This window comes from Melanostigma gelatinosum, assembly GCF_949748355.1.
Source record: "Melanostigma gelatinosum genome assembly, chromosome: 15".
NCBI classification, from domain to species: domain Eukaryota; kingdom Metazoa; phylum Chordata; class Actinopteri; order Perciformes; family Zoarcidae; genus Melanostigma; species Melanostigma gelatinosum.
The window spans coordinates 6,623,949-6,650,134 of NC_136648.1; the positions used below are offsets into that span (position 1 = coordinate 6,623,949).

At 43.4% G+C, this 26,186-nt stretch overlaps 4 protein-coding genes across 4 annotated transcripts; all 4 read right to left on the reverse strand.

The window, feature by feature from the left end:
• Positions 1-5,353: 5,353 nt before the first annotated feature.
• Positions 5,354-15,500, reverse strand: gpt (glutamic--pyruvic transaminase). Its single transcript, XM_079285059.1, is given in 12 exon segments — positions 5,354-5,909; positions 6,313-6,425; positions 7,845-8,000; positions 8,713-8,887; positions 9,041-9,177; positions 9,267-9,346; positions 9,876-10,119; positions 10,695-10,828; positions 10,958-11,026; positions 11,029-11,065; positions 11,851-11,940; positions 14,979-15,500. Coding segments are annotated over 12 exon segments (1,662 nt in total). The 5' UTR covers positions 15,315-15,500; the 3' UTR covers positions 5,354-5,818.
• A 521-nt stretch (positions 15,501-16,021) lies between these two features.
• On the reverse strand, positions 16,022-17,966 carry fuz (fuzzy planar cell polarity protein). The gene has a single exon (XM_079284471.1). It carries the CDS (start codon positions 17,663-17,665, stop codon positions 16,349-16,351), a length of 1,317 nt encoding a protein of 438 aa, XP_079140597.1. The 5' UTR covers positions 17,666-17,966; the 3' UTR covers positions 16,022-16,348.
• An 843-nt stretch (positions 17,967-18,809) lies between these two features.
• Positions 18,810-20,762, reverse strand: gng5 (guanine nucleotide binding protein (G protein), gamma 5). The gene is made up of 3 exons (XM_079285063.1): positions 20,620-20,762; positions 19,486-19,628; positions 18,810-19,091 (listed from the first exon to the last, which is right to left on the reverse strand). Exons 1-2 carry the CDS (start codon positions 20,698-20,700, stop codon positions 19,503-19,505), a joined length of 207 nt encoding a protein of 68 aa, XP_079141189.1. The 5' UTR covers positions 20,701-20,762; the 3' UTR covers positions 18,810-19,091; positions 19,486-19,502.
• Positions 20,763-20,875: 113 nt separating this feature from the next.
• Positions 20,876-26,101, reverse strand: ssx2ipa (synovial sarcoma, X breakpoint 2 interacting protein a). Its single transcript, XM_079285058.1, has 14 exons — positions 25,899-26,101; positions 25,126-25,273; positions 24,754-24,920; positions 24,436-24,645; positions 23,794-23,904; positions 23,557-23,692; positions 23,393-23,468; positions 23,118-23,298; positions 22,865-23,012; positions 22,552-22,688; positions 22,209-22,382; positions 22,006-22,123; positions 21,585-21,726; positions 20,876-21,456 (listed from the first exon to the last, which is right to left on the reverse strand). Exons 2-14 carry the CDS (start codon positions 25,166-25,168, stop codon positions 21,309-21,311), a joined length of 1,791 nt encoding a protein of 596 aa, XP_079141184.1. The 5' UTR covers positions 25,169-25,273; positions 25,899-26,101; the 3' UTR covers positions 20,876-21,308.
• Between the last annotated feature and the right edge of the window lie 85 nt (positions 26,102-26,186).

Genomic DNA, 26,186 nt, shown 5'->3' on the forward strand with positions numbered 1-26,186 from the left:
TTTAGCTGTGCTGCCAGCCGGGCATGCTTTTAGTGCATGTTAGTGCATGTGAGCGTGCCCTACTGACTAGCGAATGGCCAGCGCTGCAATTAAAGCGGATAACGCCACCCCGACTGACAGTGTGGTTGCGGAGGTGTAGCTCTCTTTGGTTCCCCCTTGGGTAAACACTGTTAGCTCCGTCAGCACTGTTAGCCTTAGTTTGCACTGTTAACGCTGTTAGCACCGTTAGCCATTAAAACTTTGAGCGCCGTGTGGAGGCAGTAGATATGCTCTGAATTTTGAATTTATCCCCTCTAACATGTTATAGAGGTTAAAAGATGAATGGTAACCTTAACCTACATTTTAGAAGGATGAAGGCTGCAAATGTGACCCACGAATATCAACAACAAATAATGAGGCCTGTGAAGTGATTGATTCTGTTAATTGTGAGATCTATTGAAAATATGCATATTTTAACTCATTTAGTAATGGAAGAAATATTAGTGCATCAAATAAGTGCCATGAGAGAATTCATTTTGTTTGCTTGCGTTTCAAAGGTCAATAATGAACTCTTACACTTAATTTCAGATGTGCAGCCCTCACATAATATAATGCAAAAAAATAATAATAGAATTAAAGCAACATTTTCACAACGACCGCAACATTTTTGTCATTTCATTTTCAGTGGAATGTAAAAAAGCAATAGTTTTTTGGAAAATACGCTTATTTGCTTTTAGGGTGGTTATCTTCCAGACTAGCAGTAACTTCCTCTACTGTCTCTACTGGTTGCCTGGCAACTGCTCAAGGCCAAAAAGTAATTCAATTAAATGTATTTGTATCGCCCAAAATCACAATTCAAATATTTGAAATCTGCACAGAATATGACATGTCCCAGGACCCTGGCATCGGAGGAGGAAAAAACACAGAAGAAAACTTTAAAAGAAAAAGTAAGAAAGCTCCAGGAGAGCAACAGAGGAGGGATCTCTCTCCCAGGATGATGTGCAATAGATATCATGAGCAGCATAATAGAATTACAACATAGTCAATCCATGTGACAGAAATTATACATATGACGAATGACGAACGCAATAGCAGTAGTAGCACGAATGATAGCAGAATAATAATAGAAAAATTATAAATACTAATAACAGCAGTAGTGGATGTAATATAATGTTAAGCGATTTTGGAACTCATGGACATATCTTACCCAACGCTGCTCTGTATAAACCTTCCTGACACGATAAACCCTCCAATCCATTCACGCAAAAAATTTAAAATAAACAAAACCAAAAAGCAAATTCTCTCGCTTCCAGATTAAAACCTTAACCCTCCACATTTTAACCAGATATGCTTTTTAAAGTAAAAAATAAATGTACTTTTTCACATTTCTGGCTATTTGGGGTTTTATAACTGTTCAACATGGTTTGCATTTTATAAGTTGATTTAATTAATTCCAGTAGGTTAAAATGAGATCACTTTTTTTTCATGAAAGGAAAATGTGTTGAGTTTTAGTTGAACGGTTTGAGTGAAAATAATTAAGAGTTAAGGTATCGAATATCTTTAGAGTGAGTCTTTGGTGATATTTTCTGTGGAATCGCCCTTCATTTCCTCACTAAATGCCAGCCAAAGTTTGAGCCAGATAATAGACTGTTATGGTCATTACTGTACAGACATACAGAGTAATGAACACAATATAATCAACTCACAAACGGCACTGAGTCTCAATAACCTGCTCAGGTCAGCCACATGAAGACACGTTGAACAAAGGCTGGTCATTCTCACAACCACAGGTATGCACATGACAGCGCTGCTGCCTGATGCATGACTGTCAGTCTGTCGCCCTACACCCTCACCCAAACTAATGATGACCTTTGATTCCCAAGAGATGTCAGGAGATAAGAGGAGAGAAAAAAAACCCAAACCCACCCAATTAATTTAGGGTGAAGAGGACTGGAACGTGTGAGCACGTCATGCTGCTGGAGTGACTGGCGAGGAGCTCCAGGAAAGACAAGGCTCAGTATAATTAGGATTCAGGAGAGCCATTGTCAAAGATAATTAAAGCGGACAGCCACTGTGGAGTAGAGAGGAAGAGAGCAGAAAACATCCTCAAACTACATGCTTCAATTTAACACTTTCTACATCTTTCACTCTCTATACCTCACCCACACACACATAACCTGCGCTACCATCCATCATCCCAGCGTGCTCAGAAACTGCATACTAGGCGATAAAATAGACGACAGATTAATAGAGACAATGAAGGCTGCTGTTGTATCTAGGTGACAGTTTCCCATCTCACATATGTGTGTGACATCTGGGGAGCAACCTCACTCTTTTATTGCCAAAGTGGAGATTGTCTGCATTAGGCCTACTTGGCTAATTTTGACTTTAGCCTCTGCTAACGTGAATTAATCAATAAATTGGATTAGCGCATAATCTTTAACTGTTCAAACCCTTCTTGTACAAAGAATAATGGCTTGCTTGTTAACATATGCATCTATTAGGTGTAAATTGGTTTAACTACAATGTGACCACCAGTGTAATAGTACTGTTAATTTCTCTTCAATTGCCATCATTTTTTTGTTGTTTTGAAGCTGCACTAATAAAACCCTTTTCTGTAACGCTTGCTAGTTTGGTTGACTTTTTATAAATTATATGTATATATATATATTATTCATATATACATAATGGTTGAAGATATGTACAGTCAGTCACTCTCTGGGGTGAGTGTTACTTGACAAAGGTACCATTAACCAACAGGAACATATTAGTTGAACCCTACGGCCGATGGCAGACTACTTTGCCGGGAGGAGAGCAAACAGGAGCTCCAGCGAGGACGGTTGGCTAGTAAGCTAGCTAGCTAGCCCATCTACAGAGCTGACTAGTTAGCGAGTGACGCACAGCCGGCATGGTATTAGCCCACACTGCAGCAACATGCTCACAGAAGGGAGCTCGACAGTATGACGGCTTAAATTAGACACAGGCGAGACAGTGCTAATATATAGCATATTACTACAGTTTTTCTTTTACTGTTGCTGCGCAGAGCAGCCATCTTGGATTTTGAGGTCGGGGTTTGTCTGACTTTCCAAGTCGGAAATCAGACTTCAGGCAGAGTTCCAGTTAAATACATACATATTTCCCCCAGGCTGTCAGAGCTGTTCACACTCAACTTCACTCCATTACTGAAAACAATAAATGACGACCTCCTCCGCTGGATGAACCTACCATTATCACTCATGGGCAGAATAGCTACAGTTAAAATGACAATACTTCCTAAAATAAATTACCTATTCACAATGATACCATCTCAACCCACCCACTCCTGGTTCAAGTCGCTTGACTCAATCATTACTCAATTCTACTGGAAAAATAAAACACCAAGAATTCAACTGGCCACTCTACAAAAACCAAAAACACAAGGAGGACTTGAAGCTCCACATTTTTTCACTACTCTCTAGCAAATAAACTTCAGTACATTCTTAAATGGATCCACCCCAGCCAATCAGACAACACATGGTTAGATATAGAACAGACAGTTTGTAAGGACATTCAGATTTCTGACCTACCATTTTTAAGCCAATCTATCAAACGCCATCCTTGTTTCAATATACTAACAGCAGCAGAAACTCTGACAGCCTGGTGGAAATTCCACAAAATCACTGACATTACTTTTGCACCTTCACATTTTACTCCCATATGGAACAATCCTGATTTTCTAAGTCACAAGACACCTCTAAATCTCCACACATGGTCCGCTAAAGGCATCACTCATCTGAAACACATCTTCAATAATAACACCATGGTTTCATTCCCTCACTTGGTTCAGAAGTACGGCATCAGGAGCAATCAATTTTTGGAATATCTGCAACTCAAATCATCCGTTCAATCCAAACTTAACATTAAGGCCACTAACCTAGAATTACCCCCCTCAACCTCAGAATTAATTAATATCCCCTCTTCAACAAAGTTAATCTCAAAAATATGTAGAGTAATATCACAGTCTGACAAAACATCATCCATACCATCAAGAAAATGGGAATCAGACCTATCCATCACTCCTGATGCTGATTTCTGGAACCAAATCTGCAATAACATCTACTTCATGACTAAAAATGCCAATTTACAACTAATACAGTATAAAATACTTCACAGAATTCATTACACCGGGCAAAACATGTTTCAAATGGGATTCACGTCAGATATCTGTCTACATTGCACTCAAAACAGCCCGGATAGCTTTGTTCACGCCACCTGGCACTGCACACCAGTTCATCACTTTTGGGAAGAAATAACTGAGTCACTGTCTGTCTTCCTGGGCTGCCTCGTCCCTTTATCCCCTTCACTGTGCTTACTAGGAGACATCTCAACAATACATCTGAGTAAAACAAACTGCAAATCTCTCCTTGTGGCCCGAACTATCGCCAAGAAAACTATCCTCATGAACTGGAAATCAAGGAATAACACACACATCGCACACTGGAGAAACTCAATGACAGAATATATTTCAATGGAAAATCGAACCTCATCCATCATATACAATGCAACAGAACACCATTCCATCTGGTCATCCCTCACTATGTTTCTGCAAACGTGACACCACCCATTCTATTAATATTGAAATATGTATAGTATATATACCGGTGTATATATATATATATATTTTTTTTTGTGTGTATTTTTTACGATTGATTTCTGTTTTGTTTTTCTTGCCGGACAACCAATTGAAACCCACGTACATGCATACATGAACATCCATATGCACACATACTTACCTGTTTTTTTTTTTTAATTATTTTTATATATTTTTCCCTCCATCTCAAAAGGCTCAAGGACATTCTCTCTCTCTCACACACGCACACACGCGCGCGCACACACACAACTTTTCGACTTCAGAGTTAAAATGGAATGCAGCATGCCTTCATTCTCTGCTCAGGACGCCATTACGTGACCAACACATTTCACTCACATTCGCATGGCTGCCTGAAACGCTAATGATGCTCTGCGTTTGGTGGATGGATACAAAACAACTTGCAGAACGTGTTCGCCCCAACTCTGTAAGGTGGTATGTCAATGTTTCCTTTCCAGTTGGTTCGGCTGCCCCCAAGTGGCCAACAAATAAAATAATGCAACACATCGACATGAGGCGACCTCTATTGAGAGCAAGTGAAATGGGCGCAGAGTTAATTACTTGACTTTACGCAGCGACATCAATCACAAGTTTGCTAAAATTACTCAGAAGCTACTGGTCATACCAGACCCAACAAGGCCGGTTAAAATGAACCACAGTGCTTTCATAAGTTTTCCACAAACTTACTCTCTTAATAAAAACTTTAAACACATCCAATTGCTCTTTCTAAAATAACGAGACATAATATAGACTTCTACATTTATTTTTATTCTACAAAATCATCTGTGAATCATCATGCAAATGGCGACTGTTCGGCATATTCTCCCTGTCAACTACTGCCTGCGGGAATGTAATATTTCAAGCTTTATATTTCAGCTTGGTATTCATAGACAATTCATTTCTCATATTCAAAAATACGCACTTACAGTACAGACATCCTTCAAAGTTCAAACCACATTTTTCAAATCAAACTTCACACACACACAACGTCAACGAAATCATTTCTTCATGTCCAGTTTTGTTTTCTAACAAAGTGTCTGTGAATGTCCCAACGAGAGGAGTAGAAAGGCTGAAGTGCGTCATCACAGAGACCACCAGAGCCGCGGTAGGAAAGGCACTTATTAGTGACAGATCAATTCTGATTGGCTGAGTTAGTTTTGTTTTGGTTGATGGGTTCCTCCCTTTATAAATAAGAGGAAGAGACGTGGCAATTTAAGAATACTGCTGTAGGAATTTCTGGTGGAACTCCTTGACTTTGTTCAGCAGGATCGTCAGCTTGTCTTTCGGTGGCAAGATGGTCATTCTGGAAGGGAGAGGGGAAAGAAAAGAAAGACACATTAACTGAGTAAAGCAGCGAGAGAAGACGCCTCGGCTAAGAGTTAAAGAGTAACATCGATTTTAAGTTAAAGAATCGCTTGAGAATCAACTCGGAAAGTAATTCAATAACTAGAGAGAGTGCAATAGGTACGTTTCAAAATGACAATCGCCCTCTTCCTTAGAGACAGTTTCAGACATAGAATATGAGACATTGATGGCTTCATCAAACTGTTAAAGTGATGCCTTTTACATAAATGTTTAATAATTGAGTTTTGTACTGTTGGTCAGACAAATAAAGCAATTTGAAGACATCAACTTTGGCACGAGGCCGCATACATGCATACATGCATACATGCATACAAACAAATATAGTGTGTAGTGTTCTGTACCTGAAGTGGTAGGTTCCCTCCTTCTGACCGAAGCCACTTCCGGGTACGAGGCAGATGCCCGTCTCCTCCAGCAGCTTCATGCAGTAAAACATATCTGGCTGCTGACCTTTGTCCTAACGGAGAGGAAAAGAAACAGTATCGCGCTGTTTGAGGTTTCACATTCTGGTGGCATGGGACTATTAAAGTAGCAAGTGTTGGATCAAGAATATCAGCTACTTAAATAATGACATAGCAGCGTAGCACTGTAGGTATGTTTGTAACTTAACACTGGGACTCATAGCCTTCATGCAAAAATAACTGCATGTACTTTTTTCCAGCCTTCCCACTGAGCAGCTTTATGTCTTATTTTCTTCCACTACATTCTGTTTTTCATTCATAACTTAAATTTACTATAAAGGACTTTCAATGTGTAGGAAATCAAATCTATTTAAAGCAGAACCGGACCAAATGAACGCAGAAGCATCCCTTTGTAACGAACATACTGTTCGTTACAAAGGGATGCTTCATTTGGTCCTGTACTTCCATTGTATCCTCATACGACCGGTAACTTGATATCTTATGAAAAGCTATTTGCTATTCTTGGAGTGCTTTTCTACAGTGTGTGTGTGTGTGTGTGTGTGTGTGTGTATGAGAACAGCTTGACTTCGAACATAAATATGGGTGATAACCTAAATCTAATTTTACAGAGCTTATATTTCTACACGTGCCCTTCAGAATTAAAGTCTTTTTCTCCGGCAGTCGGCTAAAAGGATAACCGAAGTTGATGTAAATAGACTAAAAAGAGAAGAGTACCAATTTGAGGCAAAAGAAATATTCAAAAAATGATTTCCTTTCGATCAAAAGCTTTTGTAAAACCTTTTTGAATTCCCTTAAATGTATCTCGGCCCTTACAAGTAGCAGAGTATTGAGATCCAGCTCAACGGACCGCACATCGGCACCTCTATTTAACCTGCCAATGGGAATATTGAACGTCGCTAAAGAAGCTCTCTCCTTCAGCCTCCTTTTTGGGGAAAGCAAAGCCAAAAACAAAGCGAGGCTACAACTGTGTGGTGAAGATGGTGAGCAGAGCCCCTGGGAATGATCAGGTGTCAGCAGGTCAGCTGGACTCCGACCTTGTCCTCTGCAAGGATAACCAGATGTTCGGTGGCTCGACTCATCGGCCCTCCCAGAAAATTCGACTGAGCAGTGAACCTTGGGACAGAATCGAAACCACGAGCTATTGGAAATCAAACTAAATGGTTGGTGAATGCACAGCGTAGGGAACCCAATTACTTAGTCAAGCACAGCGGGAAGTATGAGATGTTGGTCTTACGTTTTCTGCAGGTAGAACACGTGTATGAGTGGAACAAGAGCTGTTGAGGCCATGGATAAAAATAATAACGGACCAAATGATCAGTAGACTCGTGAGAGTGAGGAGTAAAAATTCCTCTTCAACTATATATTTGCTCCTCATCAATGTAGTTTCCTTGAAACGACAACACAGTCAAACCCTGAATCACTGAAATGGTTGTGAGAGAATGCTGAGGACTGACCGTGGCCTCTTTGACAGCCTTTTCAGGGATGGTTATGCGAGGGAAGGAGTACATGGCGCCCTGCACAGGATTGCAGCGGATGCCTTGAACGGTATTGAGGACCTGCTCTGTAAGCGCGGCCTTCTCTGCTAAGGCACTTAACGTGGCCGTGCGCTCCTGGATGAGGGAGAGAGAGAAGAGAAAATGCACAATAGAGGACAGGGAGAAAAGAAAAAGAAACCAAAGAGGGATGTTACTGGAATCTGAAAACACCAACGCACAGTTACACTATGGCCAACTGTTTCTCTGGTCTTCTCTCACAAAGTTTTCTGCTTGAATTTCTCCAGACGTCTGTGAGCTGCACGAGACCGAAGAACAGCCAGTTATGGCACAGCAAGTGTAAACAGATCGTATGAAGGCCGTGAAGTAACCAAAGAATCTTTTCGCACCCTACAAGGAGGTAATGAGGGGTTCTCAACAGTTACGCATGCTACTATTTAAAACATGTTGTTTGCGCGTGGTTTTACTCATGATAACGCTTCTGCGATACATTGACCATGATAATAGTCAAGTTACAAACAATAATGTAACAGGATATAATGCATAGGCATTGCACTGCATATCCATTTCTGAGATTTTAGATAAAACTGGAACTAAGCTTGCATACAGTCGAGGCCATTACAACACAAATATTATTTCAGATCGTCTTATAATAAGAGAAAAGTCAAACCAGCCCATAAACAACAGCATTCTACGGGTATCTTGTTGCAAAGAGAATGTCCAGTATAATGATACCGGTGTGAGTGTATTGATAATGTACCGGAGAGCATGTTGCAATATATTTCTGTTTTGATTCATTTGTCCTGCTTGTGGGACGTCGACTCTGTACCTTGATGAATTTCTCATGCGAGGGTTCGCCGGGCTGCGGCGGGTTGACCACCAGGTCCATGAGAGCCTGTCCAGGAACAGGGGGACACAGACGGACAGACACCAGCTTGGTCAGCTGGGCCTTCACGTCATCGTCCATGTTGAGGATCTCCATGTAGCCTCCGCGGAAGCCACACCTGAGAAGGGAGAGAAAACAGTAGGATGTGACACAAAAAATAAAAAAAGAAACATAAAAAGACAGAAGGTTATAGAAAACACAAAGAGTTGGTTGTCAACATTTTAACAAGGTCTGGCTGATTCATCCCCAGCATGCAATTCAAATGACTTACTCTCCCATGTAGCATTTGGAGGTAGAGTGGAAGGATGCCAGTTCCACTGTGTCTGAGTACTCTGGCCCCATGTCAAACAGAACCTTCTTAAAAGAGTGGAACTGGCAACCGTCCGCATACACATTATCCTGGTACACCTGGCAGACGAAGGCAGAATGGCGGATGTCACAGGGCGCAGAAAACAATAAAGCAGGCAGATGTGGAAAGAGATGCAGGGAGACGGTACCTCGTCAGCCATGAGGAAGAGACGCTCCTTTGCGGCGAATCGGATTACGTCCTCGATGCACTGTCTGCTCTGAACCTGACCTGTGAATGAGGAGGAGGCTCATTAAGGAGAAGGTTTTGAAGCGGTGGTTAGCCATGCTGTTGTGTCCATTTGCTGCCATCTAGTGGCTCCTCCTGCAGTAGTGCAAGAACTGTGTGGTGATGGAGATACAAGGGAGGACACACAATGTCTACTCCTCATGCACAACGGATACTTAAATGAAGTAACCTCATTCCTGGTAGACCTGTGCTTTAAGCTGTGTTTCATTCCAGAAAAATGTCCTTTAATTCCAGTCTCTTTCTCTGTAAACTATCTGAAAAATGGCCCCAAAATAATCTATTAAAAGTATGTAAGTCTTTCAAATTAAGGCCCAATCATCTGTGACTACATTAGAGATGCATCAGTACAATAACTGCTTAATTGACAAAAAAAAAAAGTCTTTCATAATTTTTGTGTTCTATCTCCTAAAACTGACACAGCTTGATCATCTGGCGCGCTCAACGAGAAGATTCAATATGTGAAAATACCGACAACCACGAAGAATCTCATCACTTTGACCAAAACCCTTACCGGTGGGGTTTCCGGGGTTGATGATGCACAGGGCCCGAGGGTTGCAGTGGCGCCGGGCCTCATCCAGGGCCCGCTGCAGCTCACTGATGTCCAGACTCCAGCACTTCTCCTCGTTGAGGTAGTAGTTGATCTGCACGGCGTCCAGTTCGGCGAGCGCGGCCGAGTACAGCGGATACTGAGGTATGGAGATCATGACGCCTGTACGGGACGCGCCCTCGCCACACACCAGCAGCTTCAGCATGGTCTAAACAGCGCAGGATAGGGACGTCGAGAACGATGTCAGAGGAACAGTGTTACCGACATACAAGTAATCACATATCGCACGCTTTATCTGCACGATACTTTATAGGCATACACATCGGGGGAAAGAGGAAAGGGTGATGATGCGTTCATGCAAGTCTGATGGTGGTTAGGAGAGATGGTCATAAGAATAGAAAAGAAAAAACAGTACTGCTATACAGAATTGTGCTGATCTGTTTTTTCTTAAACCTTTGCATTTTTCTCTTGGACAGCCGAAACTCAACTCTGCTTTATTGTAACTCATCAGGACTGCAATGCACTTGAAATGAAACAGTGTGAACAGGAAACATTCCTAAAGTCATTCGATATCTACGAGTCACAAGTCAGTGACTTTATATCATATTCTGTGTGTGTCCTTCCCAAAAACAGTGAACAAGCTCATGAAGGGTTCACTCCAAAACTCATCCGTTCCCCCGCAAAACGACCGAGACGTCGGGGAACTTTTTAACTGACAAACACGCATGATTGAGAGTGCAACGGAGACACAAAGTGAGTTTTAACAGATGAGGTGATTTGTACCACGATGCCGTCGCTGGCCCCTGTGGTGAGGTAAATGTCGTCTGGGTCGCAGGGCACACCGCCATCTCTTCGCTCAATGTAGCGGGCCACGTCCTGGCGCACAGCGTCTATGCCCTGGCTGGCACTGTAGGAACCTGAGGGAGGACAAGTTGCTTTAACAGAAAGCCAAATCACCAGAAAGCTAAACTCAACACGAGGATGAAGAGAAAGGTGATGATTAGCAGCTGAGGTTATATAAGTTAACTGTGCAGAAACCAACCCACCCATACTGTTCCCTCCGCAGGACTCAAGAATGCGGCGCGCTCTACTTTTAGCATCCTCTGGGAATGTGCGTCTTTCAGCAGTTCAGGGTAGGAGCACAGCGCCAAGACCTTTAAACAAAAGGAGGTGCGAGGATAAAAAGGTGGAGGGGACATTCTGCAAAAACCTGCACAGATTACAGCATAACAGGAGAGAGAGAGAGAGAAAAAGAAAGAAAGAAAGAAAGAAAGAAAGAAAGAAAGAAGAAAGAAAGAAGAAAGAAAGAAAGAAAGAAAGAAAGAAAGAAAGAAAAGAAAGAAAGAAAGAAAGAAAGGAAAGAAAGAAAGAAAGAAAGAAAGAAAGAAAGAAAGAAAGAAAGAAGAAAGAAAGAAAGAAAGAAAGAAAGAAAGAAAGAAAGAAAGAAAGAAAGAAAGAAAGAAAGAAGAAAGAAAGAAAGAAAGAAAGAAAGAAAGAAAAGAAAGAAAGAAAGAAAGAAAGAAAGAAAGAAAGAAGAAAGAAAGAAAGAAAGAAAGAAAGAAAGAAAGAAAGAAAGAAAGAAAGAAAGAAGAAAGAAAGAAAGAAAGAAAGAAAGAAAGAAAGAAAGAAAGAAAGAAAGAAAGAAAGAAAGAAAGAAAGAAAGAAAGAAAGAAAGAAAGAAAGAAAGAAGAAAGAAAGAAAGAAAGAAAGAAAGAAAGAAAGAAAGAAAGAAAGAAAGAAAGAAAGAAAGAAAGAAAGAAAGAAAGAAAGAAAGAAAGAAAGAAAGAAAGAGAAAGAAAGAGAAAGAAAGAAGAGAGAGAGAGAGAGAGAGAGAGAGAGACTTTCAAGTAGGGAGAAATCTGTTTGATAGACACCGACAAGTCAGAGGCGAGGTGCTAAGTTTAGATGAGAGGTTGGGGGGTGAGGATCAGGGGCAGACCTGTCGGAAGAAAGTGATTGGCTGCTGGCCCATAGCATGCGCGTCGCCAATGTTGGCCTTGATGACTTCCACAAAAGGCTTCTTGATTCCCTGCAGGGCACAAACACAACACACAGAAATGATCAGACATCTGAAGAATGGAAAAGAACATTTGAACAATCGCAGCCGTTCTTCCTTTTGTACACATAACTGAGATTGAGATGTGACAGTGACTACGGTACCCATTAACAAACCTGACGAGATTATTCTGAAGAGAAAGGGGTTGGCTGAGAGCACACACAGCACCTAAACTACCGTGACACTGCGTCTACACACAGGCTCACAAGTTTCCCATAAACAGTCATGCCACAAGAGGCTTAGAGCTCAGCAGCTGCTGATATTTTGGCAGAATACATTAGGGGGTGAGACAGACAAAGCGTTGCTGCTGATAGTCGACCCAAACATGGGAACAAGGACCTGTGCAAACCACCTTATCGTACCGACATCAACCTTCCGACACACAAACGCATACAGGAGATTACAGAGGCTTTGAACCTCAGTGGTGTAGACCAAGGAACCGGATCTATGACAGCACAGAAAATAATTAGGATGATAATATATCACCAAAATAAAAGGTATCAGTTTACCGCCTTCTACGGCAATTACATAACGTTTCTGAAAGATAATCTCTTGGGCAGCTGAGACCGCTCTCAAGAGGACAAACAGCAATGCACGCCACCACGTGCACAAACAAGCACGTGCACGCACACGCTGTTAACACCAGATGTTAGGAGCAGCGTGACAGAAAAGCCACCAGTGCAGCCTCATGCTGACAGGCTGCGTAAAACAAAGCGGCATGTTTATTTGAGAAGTTCAAACCAGTTCAGATTTGAGGAGGTTTGAGTGTCAGACTCTCTCATTGGTCGAACACCAGAGGAGTCTCTCGGTCTGGACCAATAGCGTTACACCAGGTGAATAACGGCCCTTGGTCAGAAGTACCGCCCATTCATGACGGGGGGGGGGGCATTTTATAAAACACACTGACCTCTGCTCCTGAGAAGCAGCTTGAAAAGGCCAGAGCTTTGTGTCCTCCATCGCCGATTTAAAAAAAAAAAAACTGTTCAGCAAACAATACAGAGGGTGAAGCTGTGCCCTGAAGGCCCCCGAGACTGCACAAAGGAAAGGTTTCCTCGAGGGCATACAACAGGGACACTCCTTGAAAAGACTGCTGTGATGTAAGCTGTTAAATGTTCATCGTAATAAACTAAACTAAGAAAACTCACTTTGTAAAATGTGACTGTGTAATTGAAGTCTTTTAATGCAACATGGATTCTACAATGGAGAACATTTCAGAGGTTTGCATGTTGCTTTTCATTCTGGCAGAATATGTGGACAGAATTTGACAAAAGAAATAGCCTTTGTGCGTCAATGGTCCTCATTAAGTATCAGCTCATTCAGACAAACAAAGAGCACAATGTCACAACCGCATGTGAAGCCGGTACTTGTGCACTCGTTAACTGATGCAGCATATGGGCTCAAAGTTGTTTTCCCTGTTCTAACACAGCTTTAGTGTTCGGGAAAATAACAAGAACAAGGCCGAACTTGTAGCAGATGTAAAGTAGCAAAGACCTCACTTTAAAAGAACGAGGTGTGTTGCGTGGGTTTAATTCGTGGATGAAGTCGAGGATACCACTGTGACCTATTTCCCAAAGAAATGAAACACCATCCAAACAGCAACTTTTGACAAAAGAACAGTTGGGAGGACTGGCGATGACTATTTGGGGGACATTTGTATCTTCTGGCTGGGTGCTGTACTGTTGGAACAGACTGCAGTCAGTGAACAAATAAATACTGCCGCTCCCCCTTTCCTAGATTGAAGGTGTTTAAGTTGTACAGGTAGGATTAGAACTGGTTTTACCAGCTGAATAATGAACATGTAAATTGTAAAAGTCAGGAAGTAAATGAATACCCCATAAAGAAAGGGGGATCAGCATTGGACAAAGCAAACCAAACATAGAATCTTTGCCCCCCCCCATCCCCATCATTTCAGTCCCCGCTCTGTTGAACCTGCTCGTGATACTTGTCTCTTCCTGAGCAACGCACTGAAGAGAAGACCGGTTTCACACCAGGCCGCACTCTGTACACTAACTGCTGGTTGCCACGTCACCAAAAGCTGTGAGCGGAAGGGATTGACATAACTTAAGAAAACAAATGATTTGTATTTATAATGCTAACAAGCTGCAAATGACTTATAACATCTTGGGTAAAAAAACAACAACCAAAGCATACAATGGATTTAGAAGAGCCTAATATGGATAATCCTACTGATTTCTAATCTTCAGAGAGGACCATTGACTACAAAGATACACGAAAATCTTTGGTTTCCAGCTGTTAAAATGAAAGTTACATTACTTATCAGCTAAGTTAGACATTTAGGACTGTCAGAGGGAAAGTGAGGCGAGAGATATGTGCATCACTAGTACGCCAGACACACACAGGACAAAACACAGTCTGTGGTTTAGACTGTGGACCTTCACCTCACTGAGGATCTCTCAGGTTTACAGACGGGGCTTAAAAACAGCTTAACCATTATCAAACCAGTCCCCAGATATTAAGACCTCCACAGGAACTACTGACTAACTGATGGACTTTGATAAGAGGGAGTGTAAGCGACACAGCGTGTAATAAAAACAAGAGTTTTCTCTTTGGGGTAATGTTCAAACTGTAATAAGTGAGAACAAAACAAGGAATGGAAACATGCTTAATGAAAGACTCAAGATTCATACTCCAATTAACATTTTAAATATATTAAAATGAATATAAAACAGAGCATTAGGGCAAAAATCTTGACTGATATGGACAACAATTTTCCAGACGTCTGTGTCCAATACAGTAACAGTAAAATGGCTTTCTAACTATTTGGAGGAGTAAGTTTTTCTGATGCAAAAGATGAGTTTACATTTGTCTACAATAGATAAATAACTTGTTGCCAGGCTGACCAATAGAAGGATGCTCTAACGGGCTGATGTAATGACAGACAACATGCTAAATGCAGTGAGTGAAGTTTCCAGAGAAAGACTAGATATAAAGTATGGTCCGTAGTGGATACAGGTGGTATTGAATAGCGGTATCAGGCGGCCTTCACAAACCTCAGAGAGCTCCCTCTCCAGCTCCACAGCCCGCTGCACGATGGGCCCCCGCACGGCGTACTCCACCTTCTTCACCGTGGGGTTCATGGTGTCGATGGTCAACACCTTGGCCCGGGGAGACAGTCCGTTCTCGGTAATTTTCTCGTTGGGGAGCCCACGCCGCGTCGCGCTCAGACTGGATAGAGCTCTGCCGGGAGAGGAGGACGACAGAGCGGGAGAGGAGGTGAGTGCGCGGACCAGAGAGCCACCACCACCACCGGCTAACGGCTCGTTTCGCCCCACGTTTAAAAGCCGCACGTTTCTAGGTGACAGCAACTGAATCCGCGTGGCTGCCATGTTACAAGACTCTTTTTTTTTTCAGTAAGTTGGTTAACAGTAACTTGCACAACCGGCTCGTTGCTTCACTCGCGGAGTGCACGCACAGTAGCGCTCCTAAATAATGACTACGCGTTCAGCCCTTAAGACCTTTGAGAGGTTAAAGTACCGATGTCTCTTACGTCCCTGGCTGCAACCACGTACACGGACTCATTTATACACTCTGGCATTTTATTGGGGTACGTTCCCTTTACGCATGGCAACGCCACAGACCAGCGCGGGCGTATCCCTCCCCCTTGTGTGTGGCTCAAACAGTTATATCCCACCCACTTTTCTCCCGTTACCTAGCGGGTGAGGCTGTCAATCAGGGTCGGTTCTCCGGTTACCGAGCTGAAGCGGCTAGACGTGGCTCAGAGCGGTTATCACCCGAGACCTGCGTGCAGCATCCAACTTCACACCCCCCCCCCCCCAAACTCTTTGTTCTGGATGCTCCATGCGGTTTGGGAGGAGACTTGGAAAGATTCTTCATGAACAAGATACTCATGAATGCTCCTCCTATTGCAACTGCAGCCCACTCGCAGTCTCTTCCGTCTGCTGCTTCGGTTCAATGTAAATACCTCTGAGAAAAGCTGCATCAATTGTGCAATCAGAATAATAAGTACAATTCTACAATCACAGGGATTTATACCAAGTGTGTGAGTGTGACATAATGGTTTTTATTAGCCGTTGAATGCAAAACAACGCTCAAGGCAGTTCACTTTGGTGTGCCACTTTCAATTATTTACATCATTCCTGAGTTAGTAAAGATGAACAGTGATATCCTTTTCTATTGTGCATCTCTTACCAGAGGTCTGGTAATCATCATCTGTACAAAAGAAGACGGATGGAAGCTGATTTAAATGCCTCTAGATCGGTTAGTAAACATGTAATTGTGTATGTTTGGGGTCATTAATAAAGATGTAAGAACAATCTAAATAGCAGCAGCTATTCACCTGTAAATTAACATATTATTAAGTCAAAGATGTGTTTTAATGAAAATTAAGTCAACGGTTCAATTAAAACCCAGTGGCTGCAACTATATCAGAGAGAGTCTGTGTGGCCAACGTACGCAGTGCAAAGGTGGGCACCGACAGCGGGATGAGCAGGAAGAGCTGGTGCTGTGGCGTCTGGAGTCCGTAGCTTTTGCACTCCTCAGTAACTAGATAGCACTGCAGCGGCTGATGGGAGAATCCAAGGACGAAGTCTTCGTGGTGGCCCCTCTGGGCCCTCTCCTCTGGGGAGACGGACAGGGTCTCCTCCTGCGTGAAGTAGCGTGTCGTGCTGAAGATGTAGAAGAGCTTCAGTAGCTCCCAGCAGCGGGCCTTGGAGGGTAAAGGAGGCTCACTGGGTAGTTGATTAGTGGAAGTCCGCACGAAGGAGACCGAGCGACGTGCTTCACGGTTGATGAGAAGAACTGCCAGCACATCAGGACGCATGGAGACAGATCCCGGTAAGCAGCGCTCTCCTATAGCCAGGCAGTCTCTCAGGGTCTCCACCAGCGGTGTCCAGAAAGTACCCACCAGCCCACTCTCGGCTCTGTGCAGGGAAGGCGTTGGGCCGCACAGCACGCACACATCTGCCCCAGGGAGCAGCTGGAAGCGGAGCAGGCGGTGGGCCACGGTGGGGCTGCCCTTGGGAAGGAAAACTGGGTAATCGCAAGAGGCCGAGCCAGAAGCCGAGAGGGACCGCATCAGAGCAGACAGCAGCACGACCTCCTGAGGTGCGAGGCGCCACCACTTCTCAGTGGCAGCAGCTACCCGGCCGTGGACGACGAGGCAGCCAAACTCGCTCTCCGCGGCCTCAGCGAAGCCATCCACGGCCTCTTGAAGAAGAGCCGGGTTCGGAGGCAGCAGTGAGTCGGCGCAGTGCGTCAGGTGACCCAGGATGCCCTCTTGCCTCTCCTCCAACAGCTGATCAATGAGGGTGAAGCAGGACCGCAAATCCCTCTTCAGCCTCTCCACATTCCTGACGTCGGTCAGCTCATCCTGGCCCAGCACCAGCACCATGCAGCTCCACACGTTCTCCAGGAGGCGCTGTAAGCGGACCTCCTCCACCTTGCTGCTGCTGCAGCAGCCTGCACCGCCTTGTCCACCCGCACTCACAGCGATGAGCATCACACTGTCCTGGAACACTCTCCACACCACCCTACCCCCACCTTCGGTCTCACAGCAGGACAGCTCCACTCCCTGACCACCCCCGAACATGTGCACACCGTTCAGGGAGCCGATGACAGAGAATGGCAGCTGTTTGGAGGCCCCTCTCGTGAACAGAGGAACCCCACTGCTGGCTGTGAGGCAGAGCAGCTGTGTTGACCCATGCTGCAGCATCATCATGCTAGCTTTGCGCACTCTCGACTGCACTCGTGCACTGTTTTCTACCGCAGCGGATAGAAACCTTAGCTAACCTGTCTATAGTGCATGTACATGACACATATCCTCGGTTCTCTAACCACGTGCTTTTCTTAGCTCTACCGTATTTAACATATGTTAACAAAAGAAGTTACCGTCGTTTCCACAGTAACGCTGTCCCATGATACATTCTTCACAGGGTGGTGGTTACATTCAGCTGGTCGAGCTGCAGTTGTGATTTACGAGCTCTGAGCTAAACACTGAAAGAGCGGGACAAGAAGACCGACCCGGGTTCAGTCCCCAGTATTCATGGTAGCGTCCGTGGATCCGTCGCTCGCGTTGGTTCACTTCTCGCGAGAGCCGAACCAACGCTTTCATAGGACCAACGGCTCACTAGCAACTACAGTATGGCAGCGTCATAACGGAGCCTCTTTAAACCACTGAATGTTAAGTGAATATTAGCATCACATATGTATATATAAATATAAAAAATACATCGAACACATTTAAAAATGCCCTAAACTTTTTTTTAATATTTTACAATTACACCTTCAGTCAAGTCAATTCATTTCATGGCAATTTTTATGTCATACGACACTCATACTGTAGTTATGCCATACTTCTATTAAGCGGATAACACTAATATGTACTCGAAAGTACAATTTAGGGCTCAAGCCTTACTTCTTCCAGGCCTTTTTCACAGCAGGCAGAAGGAAAAGCACAGGTGAGATTGATGACATTAACGATGGCTCAGTGTCTTTAAGTGTCCCAGTAAGCCATTCCAATGAGCCAGCGTGCACAACAATAGGGCCTCTCCTCAGTGGAATGCAGCAATCATTAATATTATTGAACACACCTGTGCTCTTCCTACTATGACATGTAAAAATGACCGCTGTGAAAAAGGTCTGTAGAGCACACTTAAAGTATACTTCTTCCAATGCTGATACTAAATCACAAACCTATCCAGATATATTCACACATATTTAATCTGTTTACTAAAGAAATGCATGTCTTTCAGATGCTATTATTATCTAAGAATACAGCATAATGTGGACAATTATGTCTGTCATGCAATGCTGCTTTGTGGAGTTGTGGAGGAAACAAACAGACAATCAATGAAACATTGGAGTAGTAAAGAATGTTTTTTTTTAATTCATTAAATACAAAAAAGTCCAGAACAGTGATGACTAAAATAGAACAATAGAAAAGGCACAATTATTTACTCGAAAATCACACTGTGCCATGAAAAATAAAACTGTCTCCTTTCTTCTACTGTGGCTGAAAATAGATGGTCATCTTCCTGACATGATTCCAATGTGTTCTACACTCGAGAGATCCCGTGGCAGTATAATGGCTTGGCATGAGGAGCAGTGTTGAGGTCGACTTTTCCCTGTAGCATCAAAATGAAGGCCTGCAAGACAAGAACATGAAAACAAATGGAAAGAAAATTAGTCTGAGGAAGTACTACCAAACAAACATCCACATTGTTTGAAGAACATAGCGTTTTTTAAATTTTTTATTTATTTTTTTAGGAGTGAGCATACACATAGATGGGAAAGAAGTAATGCTGAGGGCTGAGAAGTTTCTATTCATGTTTGGATGTTTTTTGACCAGTCACCGGATTATTGTGGCGGAAACTACCAACATTTAAAGTCCACATTTCAAAATAAAATGCTTTCTTTGTAGTGAAAGAGTTTATTTTCATCGCTCAAAATGCATTAAAAGAAATTGTAACCAGTATATCCTTAACTGTTCAGACTTGTATGAGTGTGTGCCTGAATGTGTCATACATGTGGCAGGCTTACCAATGAATGCAGTGGTTTCACAAGAAGGAGCAGACCTTCTGTGGCCTGAAAGGGTTGGTGCTGGAGGACACACCAGTGAGCAGAGGGTCCTGCATGGCATTCTGCATGCAAAACTGTTGAAGGTCTGCAGCTGCCTGGGAGACCTGGTGACAAAAAAAATTGGTGGAACCAAAATTATAAACATGGAGTTCTTTTAAATAGACCGTGAAATATAAACTATTGATCTTACACCTGGACTCAGTCACTAAAACCAGGTGTATAATGTCCTCTGTGGCTCAGTAGGGAGCTTTTTTTAATTCAGAAACATCTGGTATCCTCAGGAAAGACAAATGAACTGCTTTATGGAAACTGTACTAAGTGTTCTTAAGCTTGACCGGTATGAGAAATGAAAAGTTGGGATATCTAGGTCTGCTTCAATTTGACATGTACCGGTATTCATTAATCCTTTGCTTGCTAGTCCTCTAATTTCATGGAAAAGCAGTACTTTATTTGCTGTAATACTTAAAAAGAAATGTCCATATAAATTTACAAGGAACTTGAACCATCGGGGAAGAGAATATACGTTTTCATTTGGTAATTCCCAAATTACAAAGTACACTTGAATTCTTGTCTTGATCAAACATTTAAAACCATCCCATAAGGAATACCCTCTGGATTCATTGTCTTGAGTACACACACAATTTATCTGTTTAAATCGTATCGCGTATTTCATTTTATCTAGTAGTCTTGTTAGTTTGCTTTGCAACTGGTGAAAATACTGAGGGGAAATGGCCTTTGACTTCTGCAAACGAATGGGAGTTTATTCACCAGGTAGCCAATGTTCCGACGTTAGTTTCACTTCTAGGTAACGTTTGGTTAGTGTTTAGTCATCTTAAGTAAAGAGACAGAAGCTAGCTAAACGTCACATTAGCTCTATTGTGATTAATCTAAACAGTGTGCAGTACAGCGCTGCACACTTCCCTTCAAGCAACGCCCTGCTAAAGCTAACGTTACGCCGTTTGACTACAAGCTAGCGGCTAGCCTTTGGCACCAGCTAGCAGGCTAGCGCCGTTAGCAGAGTGAAGGTAACGGTTGAGATAATAACCCCCTCAGTCAAAGTCACTTGGCAGAAAAACAATAAGCACAATCAATTACCTTCACTCTGTTTATGCTCGCCTCGAAACGGAGCTGCTGTACGACCTTCTTCATGGCTACGAGATTAGATGAACCCGACATTCTCGAGGTGTTTGTTTCGTGAAAAATAAAACGCTGGGCGGTGGGTGGGATTCTGGGCTGGATGCTGAGACAAAAGCAAAAGATGATCACTTCCGGATTCCGGTTTGTTGAAAACTTGTGACTGCGACGCCTCTGTAAACACACTAGTGGGCGCCAAAATCAAAGGATAAAATAGTTCATTAAAAATATCTTTATTGTACCGTTAACACCAGCATAGCAGCTCATTATCAATGTCATGTCAATATATGCTCCCATTAAAATCATAACTTATACGTATAGAATAATGTAAACAATAAAGTTAATTCTAAAGTGAAACATTGAAAATATTCCACATGTACAAAGATATTTCTTACACCAACATGTCCAAATCACTACTTGGTAGATCCCCTCTGAATATAGCTTAAAATCTGAATCAGCAGTGTTGATTTGTTTTTAAAAGAAAAGACAAGAACAATGGTAAAATCATTAAAGTGCTTTCTTGTTTGATCATCTTTGGTGAATGTGCATGTCTATGACAAAGCAATCAATGGGTGACAGAATTCAGCCATGAATTGATCCTAAAGTCCACTGCGAAATGAAGTCACAAAAAAAAAAGGCACTTTAAGTTCTCAGGAAGTGAGGCTGTTTTCATCTTCTCCCAAAGAGAAGATACTGAAGTCTCCACATCGAACTCTGTTTTTGGATTTGACCCGAACATCTCCGTCTTCAATGCTGCTGGACTCCTGCCAGCGTCCTTGATTTGAATGTCTCGAGGAACTGAAATGAAAATACAAAAAAAAAAAAAAGGGATGAATAATTATGACATGGCACAAATACTACCAGCAACAGTGTCCAAATGTCAGCTTAATACAGACAATAGTAATATTAAGTGACGGAATCATTGCCTGCTGTCTGGCATCAGGCGGAGTGTCCGGTAAAGCTCAGTGGTGGATGGCACAACGGCACTTTGTGACGAATTAGGAGTGGAGGTTGACGATTTGACCGGCTGAGATTTGGTGGAAGACATCCCCATCTCTGGCTCACTTCCTGAAATGAAGTGGATAAATAAAAGAAGTCAATGACAACCCTATCTTTGTGAAGACCCTGGTTTTACCTGCAGTACTTTTTGAATATAACAACTACTATTCTTTATTCATCAGTAATCAATGAAAAGCACCGTTAGTCACACCCCAAACCATAGTGATTGTAGCAGAATCTCACATTCACTGTAGTTGTCTGACTCATTTTGGACTCTCTAAAATCATGTTGTCATCATCTTCCCCTCTATTAACTGCAATTTTCATGTTTCAGATTACACCGACTTACTGATCGACAAGGCACTTTGACCGTCGGACGAGGAACATCTCCTTCGGTCCGTAAAGGGAGTAATGTTCAAAAACTGATTCTTGAGCAAAGACGCCCGGTCCTCCTCAAAGGCCTTTTTCTGTGGAGTAAAAAACTGATTTGCAGTGAAATTACAAAACCCACAATAACTGTTGAAGAAGGTTGTGGTCAGAGGACCGGAGTACCTCTCGTCCCAGGCGAATAGCGGCCTCAGTGAAGTTCTTTCTCTCCCTCTCGAAGTTTCTCTTCTGCTCCTCAAAGAGCCTCCATTCCTCCTTGAGGCGTTCCTTCTCCTCCAGTGTGTAGCAGTCATTGAGAAGAGCGGCCGTCTCGTCGTCAAACGACGTGTTGAGTTGTTGCTGGATGGGCAGAAAACAACGTGTTTTTATTATTCTTTAGAATTTCTAAATAATAACATACAAAGGCTCATATTGGTGTACAACTCTGCTCAGAAAAAGTTTATCCTCGATAATCCTGCTGGCCATCTCGGACACACACACACACACACGCGCACACGCACACGCTGACCTGGAGGAGCTGTTGCTGTGCTTGAATGAACTCTTTGCACTGCTGCACTTCACGCCTCATCCTCTCCATCTCATCGTCGTGAGCCTCCCTTGGTATCACCTCTTGTTGTGACTCGAGCTGACTCTGCACCTGCGAGGCTTTGCAAACGAACACACCAAAAGGTGGATGATCCTAATTTCCTCCTATGTGTGTAACCTACACATTACTTCTAGAATCACACTTTTCAATCTCCTCAGGTTAAAGTTGTTTCACAACATTACATTCATAAAACGAACACCACAAGCTGCTTTAGCAGTATTTGCGCTGCGTGTACCTTGGCTGTCTAGCTTCTCCATGTGTTTCCTCAGTTTCCTCCACTGCTGGCGGATGCTGTTGGCGAGCTGCTCCCTGGCGTGCTCACAGGACTGGTCCAGAGTTTCCCTGCTGGAGTCACCGGCCGTCTCCTCCCCGTCTGAATTGGCCTGCACGAAAAAAGAAGAAGCATACGAGCATCTTGTTTCAATAAATCTGACACGTAAACCCAGTTAATTTTAGTTTCATTTTTGTGTATTAGTTTTTCTAAATACCTGATCCCGACTGTCATCAGCAGCGGCTCCTCTGGGAGACGGCTGGTGTGGACTCAGGATGTGCATCATCTCCTTCTTCATCCGTTGAAGAACTTTCTTGAGCTCAGCGTTCTCCAGCATCAGGGACCTCTGACTCGCCTCGTAGTCGTTGAGCAAGGACTTGTACATCTCACCCTCGTGGCTGCGGAGAGCAATTTACAAAATGCCGTCATCCGATTGACGACTACACGTTCCGCATGTATGGAGAACAAGTGACGCGATGGCTTTCATCATACCCGACTGTCGCTTTTGCGGTCTTCCAGTGGCTCCTTTTTCCATCCGACCGTCCCAAACAATTCAGAACGTCAATCGCTAGTTGGGAGAAATACGAGGCCGACATTTAAATCAACTTGTTCCGACATTCCCAGAACACATTTTTGCCAAACACTAGCACACTTACCTAGTTTCTTATCCCGTCGGTCAACCAGTAGCTGGCTGAGGCGTTCCTTGAGCTTCGTAGCTTCTCTCTCTTTTCTCTTGGCATCGTGACTGTACTGAGAGGCCCGGCCGGCGATGATGCTCTGCAGCTTCTGAACCTGTTCAGGAGGATCGAGTCGTGAGTCGGGCAGGCTCGTGTACGTGAACATTTTGGAAAACAGAAAACACGAGCGGTGGTCGTTATAAGAAGAAATTATACCTCGTCCTTTTCCGTTTTCAAGCAGCTCTGCAGAGTCTTAATTCTGAGTTGGAGCTGCCTCTCTGTTTCATGCAGACCTGATTTCTCCCGTATGGACAGTTCCAACTGATCCTGGAGGGAAATTCACAGAAATCTTATTACAAGAACACAATGAGGCGGTAACGTTGTGCTCAACAGATTAGTTCAGGGTTAGTGGATTCCTGAACAACACCCCATCCAAACATTAGCATGTGTTATCTGAGGATTTAATGTGATACAATAAACCTTGAATTCTTCCCTGGTCGGTCTAGATTAAAGAGGTTTGTTAAGTCTAGCAAGCAAAGACAGCAGTTGAGATAAGGGAACATGGCCATCATCGTGCTATTCAAAATGATAAAGCAGTGAGATGTCCGAGCACAGTGCTTTGTAATGTTTGTCCTTGTAGTATAGAATTCACATTAACTTTGTTTTAGATGAATGGGAAGGGAAGGCATTTCATTTCTACAGAACTTGTATGTTTCTTTTCTGACATCGAGTGGTCAATAATCTGTTACTGCACCGTACAGACTCAGATTATAGTCTGTAGGTACACAGAGCTGGATCCAAAGAGGAATAAAACCAGAACTGGTCTGAGACAGACATAACCCCGAGAATCATACGTGCCTTGAGTCTGGAGTTGTTCATCTGCATGTGGTCCAAGGTGTTGGATTTCTTCAGTTGTTCCTTCTCCAGCTCCTCTAACGTAGACATGTCGCGCCGGTGAATCTGCATCAGCTCATACAGGGCATTCAGAGCCGGCACCGTGTTCAGGCTGGCCCCCCCCGCTGAGCTGGCCTCGATACATGTAGAGGAGAGGCCCAGGGAGTCCAGCTCCTGTGGGAGACAGGGGAACTATGTCACCGCTGTAGTGAATGATCTCTGCAGAACTTTAAAAAGTCAATATCTTTGCAATAATGGGCGTTGAGCGGGGCATTTCTGTACCTGATTGATGTATGAAATGCACTGAGGAATATTATCCCCCGTGCAGAAGGCACTTATCACATTGTAGGAGCTTTTGGACAGCGGCAAAGAGGAGTGCATTGACACAAGGTTGTTCTGTCTGGAGGGGGACATCGTCACATGTGATATGCTGGAGATCTCATAGTTTCCTAAAAAACAAAAGACAGGGAAATCACTGCAACTCACATGACACCGACTGTATGTTCTCATACCGAGAGGCTGGAATTAGGTCGCTGCTCTAAAAACGAGAACAAAAATATGGGTCACCTCTAAGCAGATCCCTTAAAAAAAAAAAGCTGATGAGCTTTTCTATTCTTGACGTTTTCTACTAAATTCATCCCATTAGAGACGTACCCAGAGACATCCCTATTGGCACAGTGGGCCACCACTCTTCCATATCACCGCCACATCAGTCTGCGGGGATGCGAGGTCATGAGTTACCAACCCGGAGGCGGATTAGCAGTCAGGAGGTGGATCAGAGGCTCCCACTGGAACTTCAGCCCTGCAAAAAGCAGCATCAAGCATCAGATAGACCGGCAACAGATCATCTGGGTTGCTGCTTCACCCACACAGGATTAACTGCCCCGATGTGTGACAGTGGGGCTTTAACAAGGCCCTCCTATTGGTCATTGGCAAACTGAACTGCAGGGTGGTAAAATGATATCAGAATAGAGCTGCAGACGGGCTAAATCTGAGAGTGCAGGCGTGTGGTTTTGTTAGCCTTCAGGACAATATTATGATCTTTAGTTACATGCTCTGGTGAAACAAGCTAAACCAGATCTCTGCGTTTACCACTCCCACTACTTCACAACGCTCTCACATTGTGTTGACGGACAAGAAGGAGGAGTCACGTTAAAGTCATTCCTGCAACAGTCAGAGAACAGAGCACCACGGTGAGGACATGACTACCAGGAAAAATAACAAGTGTCTAACACGTCGATGCTCACATGTTATCGAACACACCAGACCAACATGCACGACTCTTATCTGGAGTTACACTAACCGAGGCGAGCTTAAGTATAAACATATCGTTGTGTTTTTTAAGTCAAAGATGACGTCATACATTTACAAAGACCGTTAGCTATCTACGTTACTTTAAGTCACGAGGTAACGTTTAACATACTCACGGGCGAGGCGTCAAACTGGGTCAAGTCTATCCGACGGTTGCCAGGTTTTTGGGTGTTGTCAAAATTAAATAAAATCGCTCCTTCATCGGCAACACCAGCAACTTCCGAGCCCCGCGTGGAGTCGTCACCTCGTCTGCAGCGAGCACAACTCTCACATATTTTAAATGTGAACGCACAGAGGCAGAGCTGCGACCGACTGAAGGTAGACGGGCTGCTGCTCCTGCTGCTGGTCGTGTGTGTGTGTGTGTGTGTGTTTTTTTAAAAGTCTATCGCTCAGCTGCCTTCGAA

Coding starts and splice junctions, on each gene's coding strand:
- gng5 (XM_079285063.1), bottom strand. CDS start 20,700: ATGTCGGGTTCATCTAATCTCGTAGCCATGAAGAAGGTCGTACAGCAG. Junction 19,629..20,619: donor CGAGCATAAACAGAGTGAAG/GTAATTGATTGT, acceptor TTTTGTCACCAG/GTCTCCCAGGCAGCTGCAGA.
- ssx2ipa (XM_079285058.1), bottom strand. CDS start 25,168: ATGGAAGAGTGGTGGCCCACTGTGCCAATAGGGATGTCTCTGG. Junction 23,013..23,117: donor CTGATGACAGTCGGGATCAG/GTATTTAGAAAA, acceptor TTTTTCGTGCAG/GCCAATTCAGACGGGGAGGA. Junction 21,727..22,005: donor TCAAAGTGCCTTGTCGATCA/GTAAGTCGGTGT, acceptor ACTTCATTTCAG/GAAGTGAGCCAGAGATGGGG.
- fuz (XM_079284471.1), bottom strand. CDS start 17,665: ATGATGATGCTGCAGCATGGGTCAACACAGCTGCTCTGCCTCACAGCC.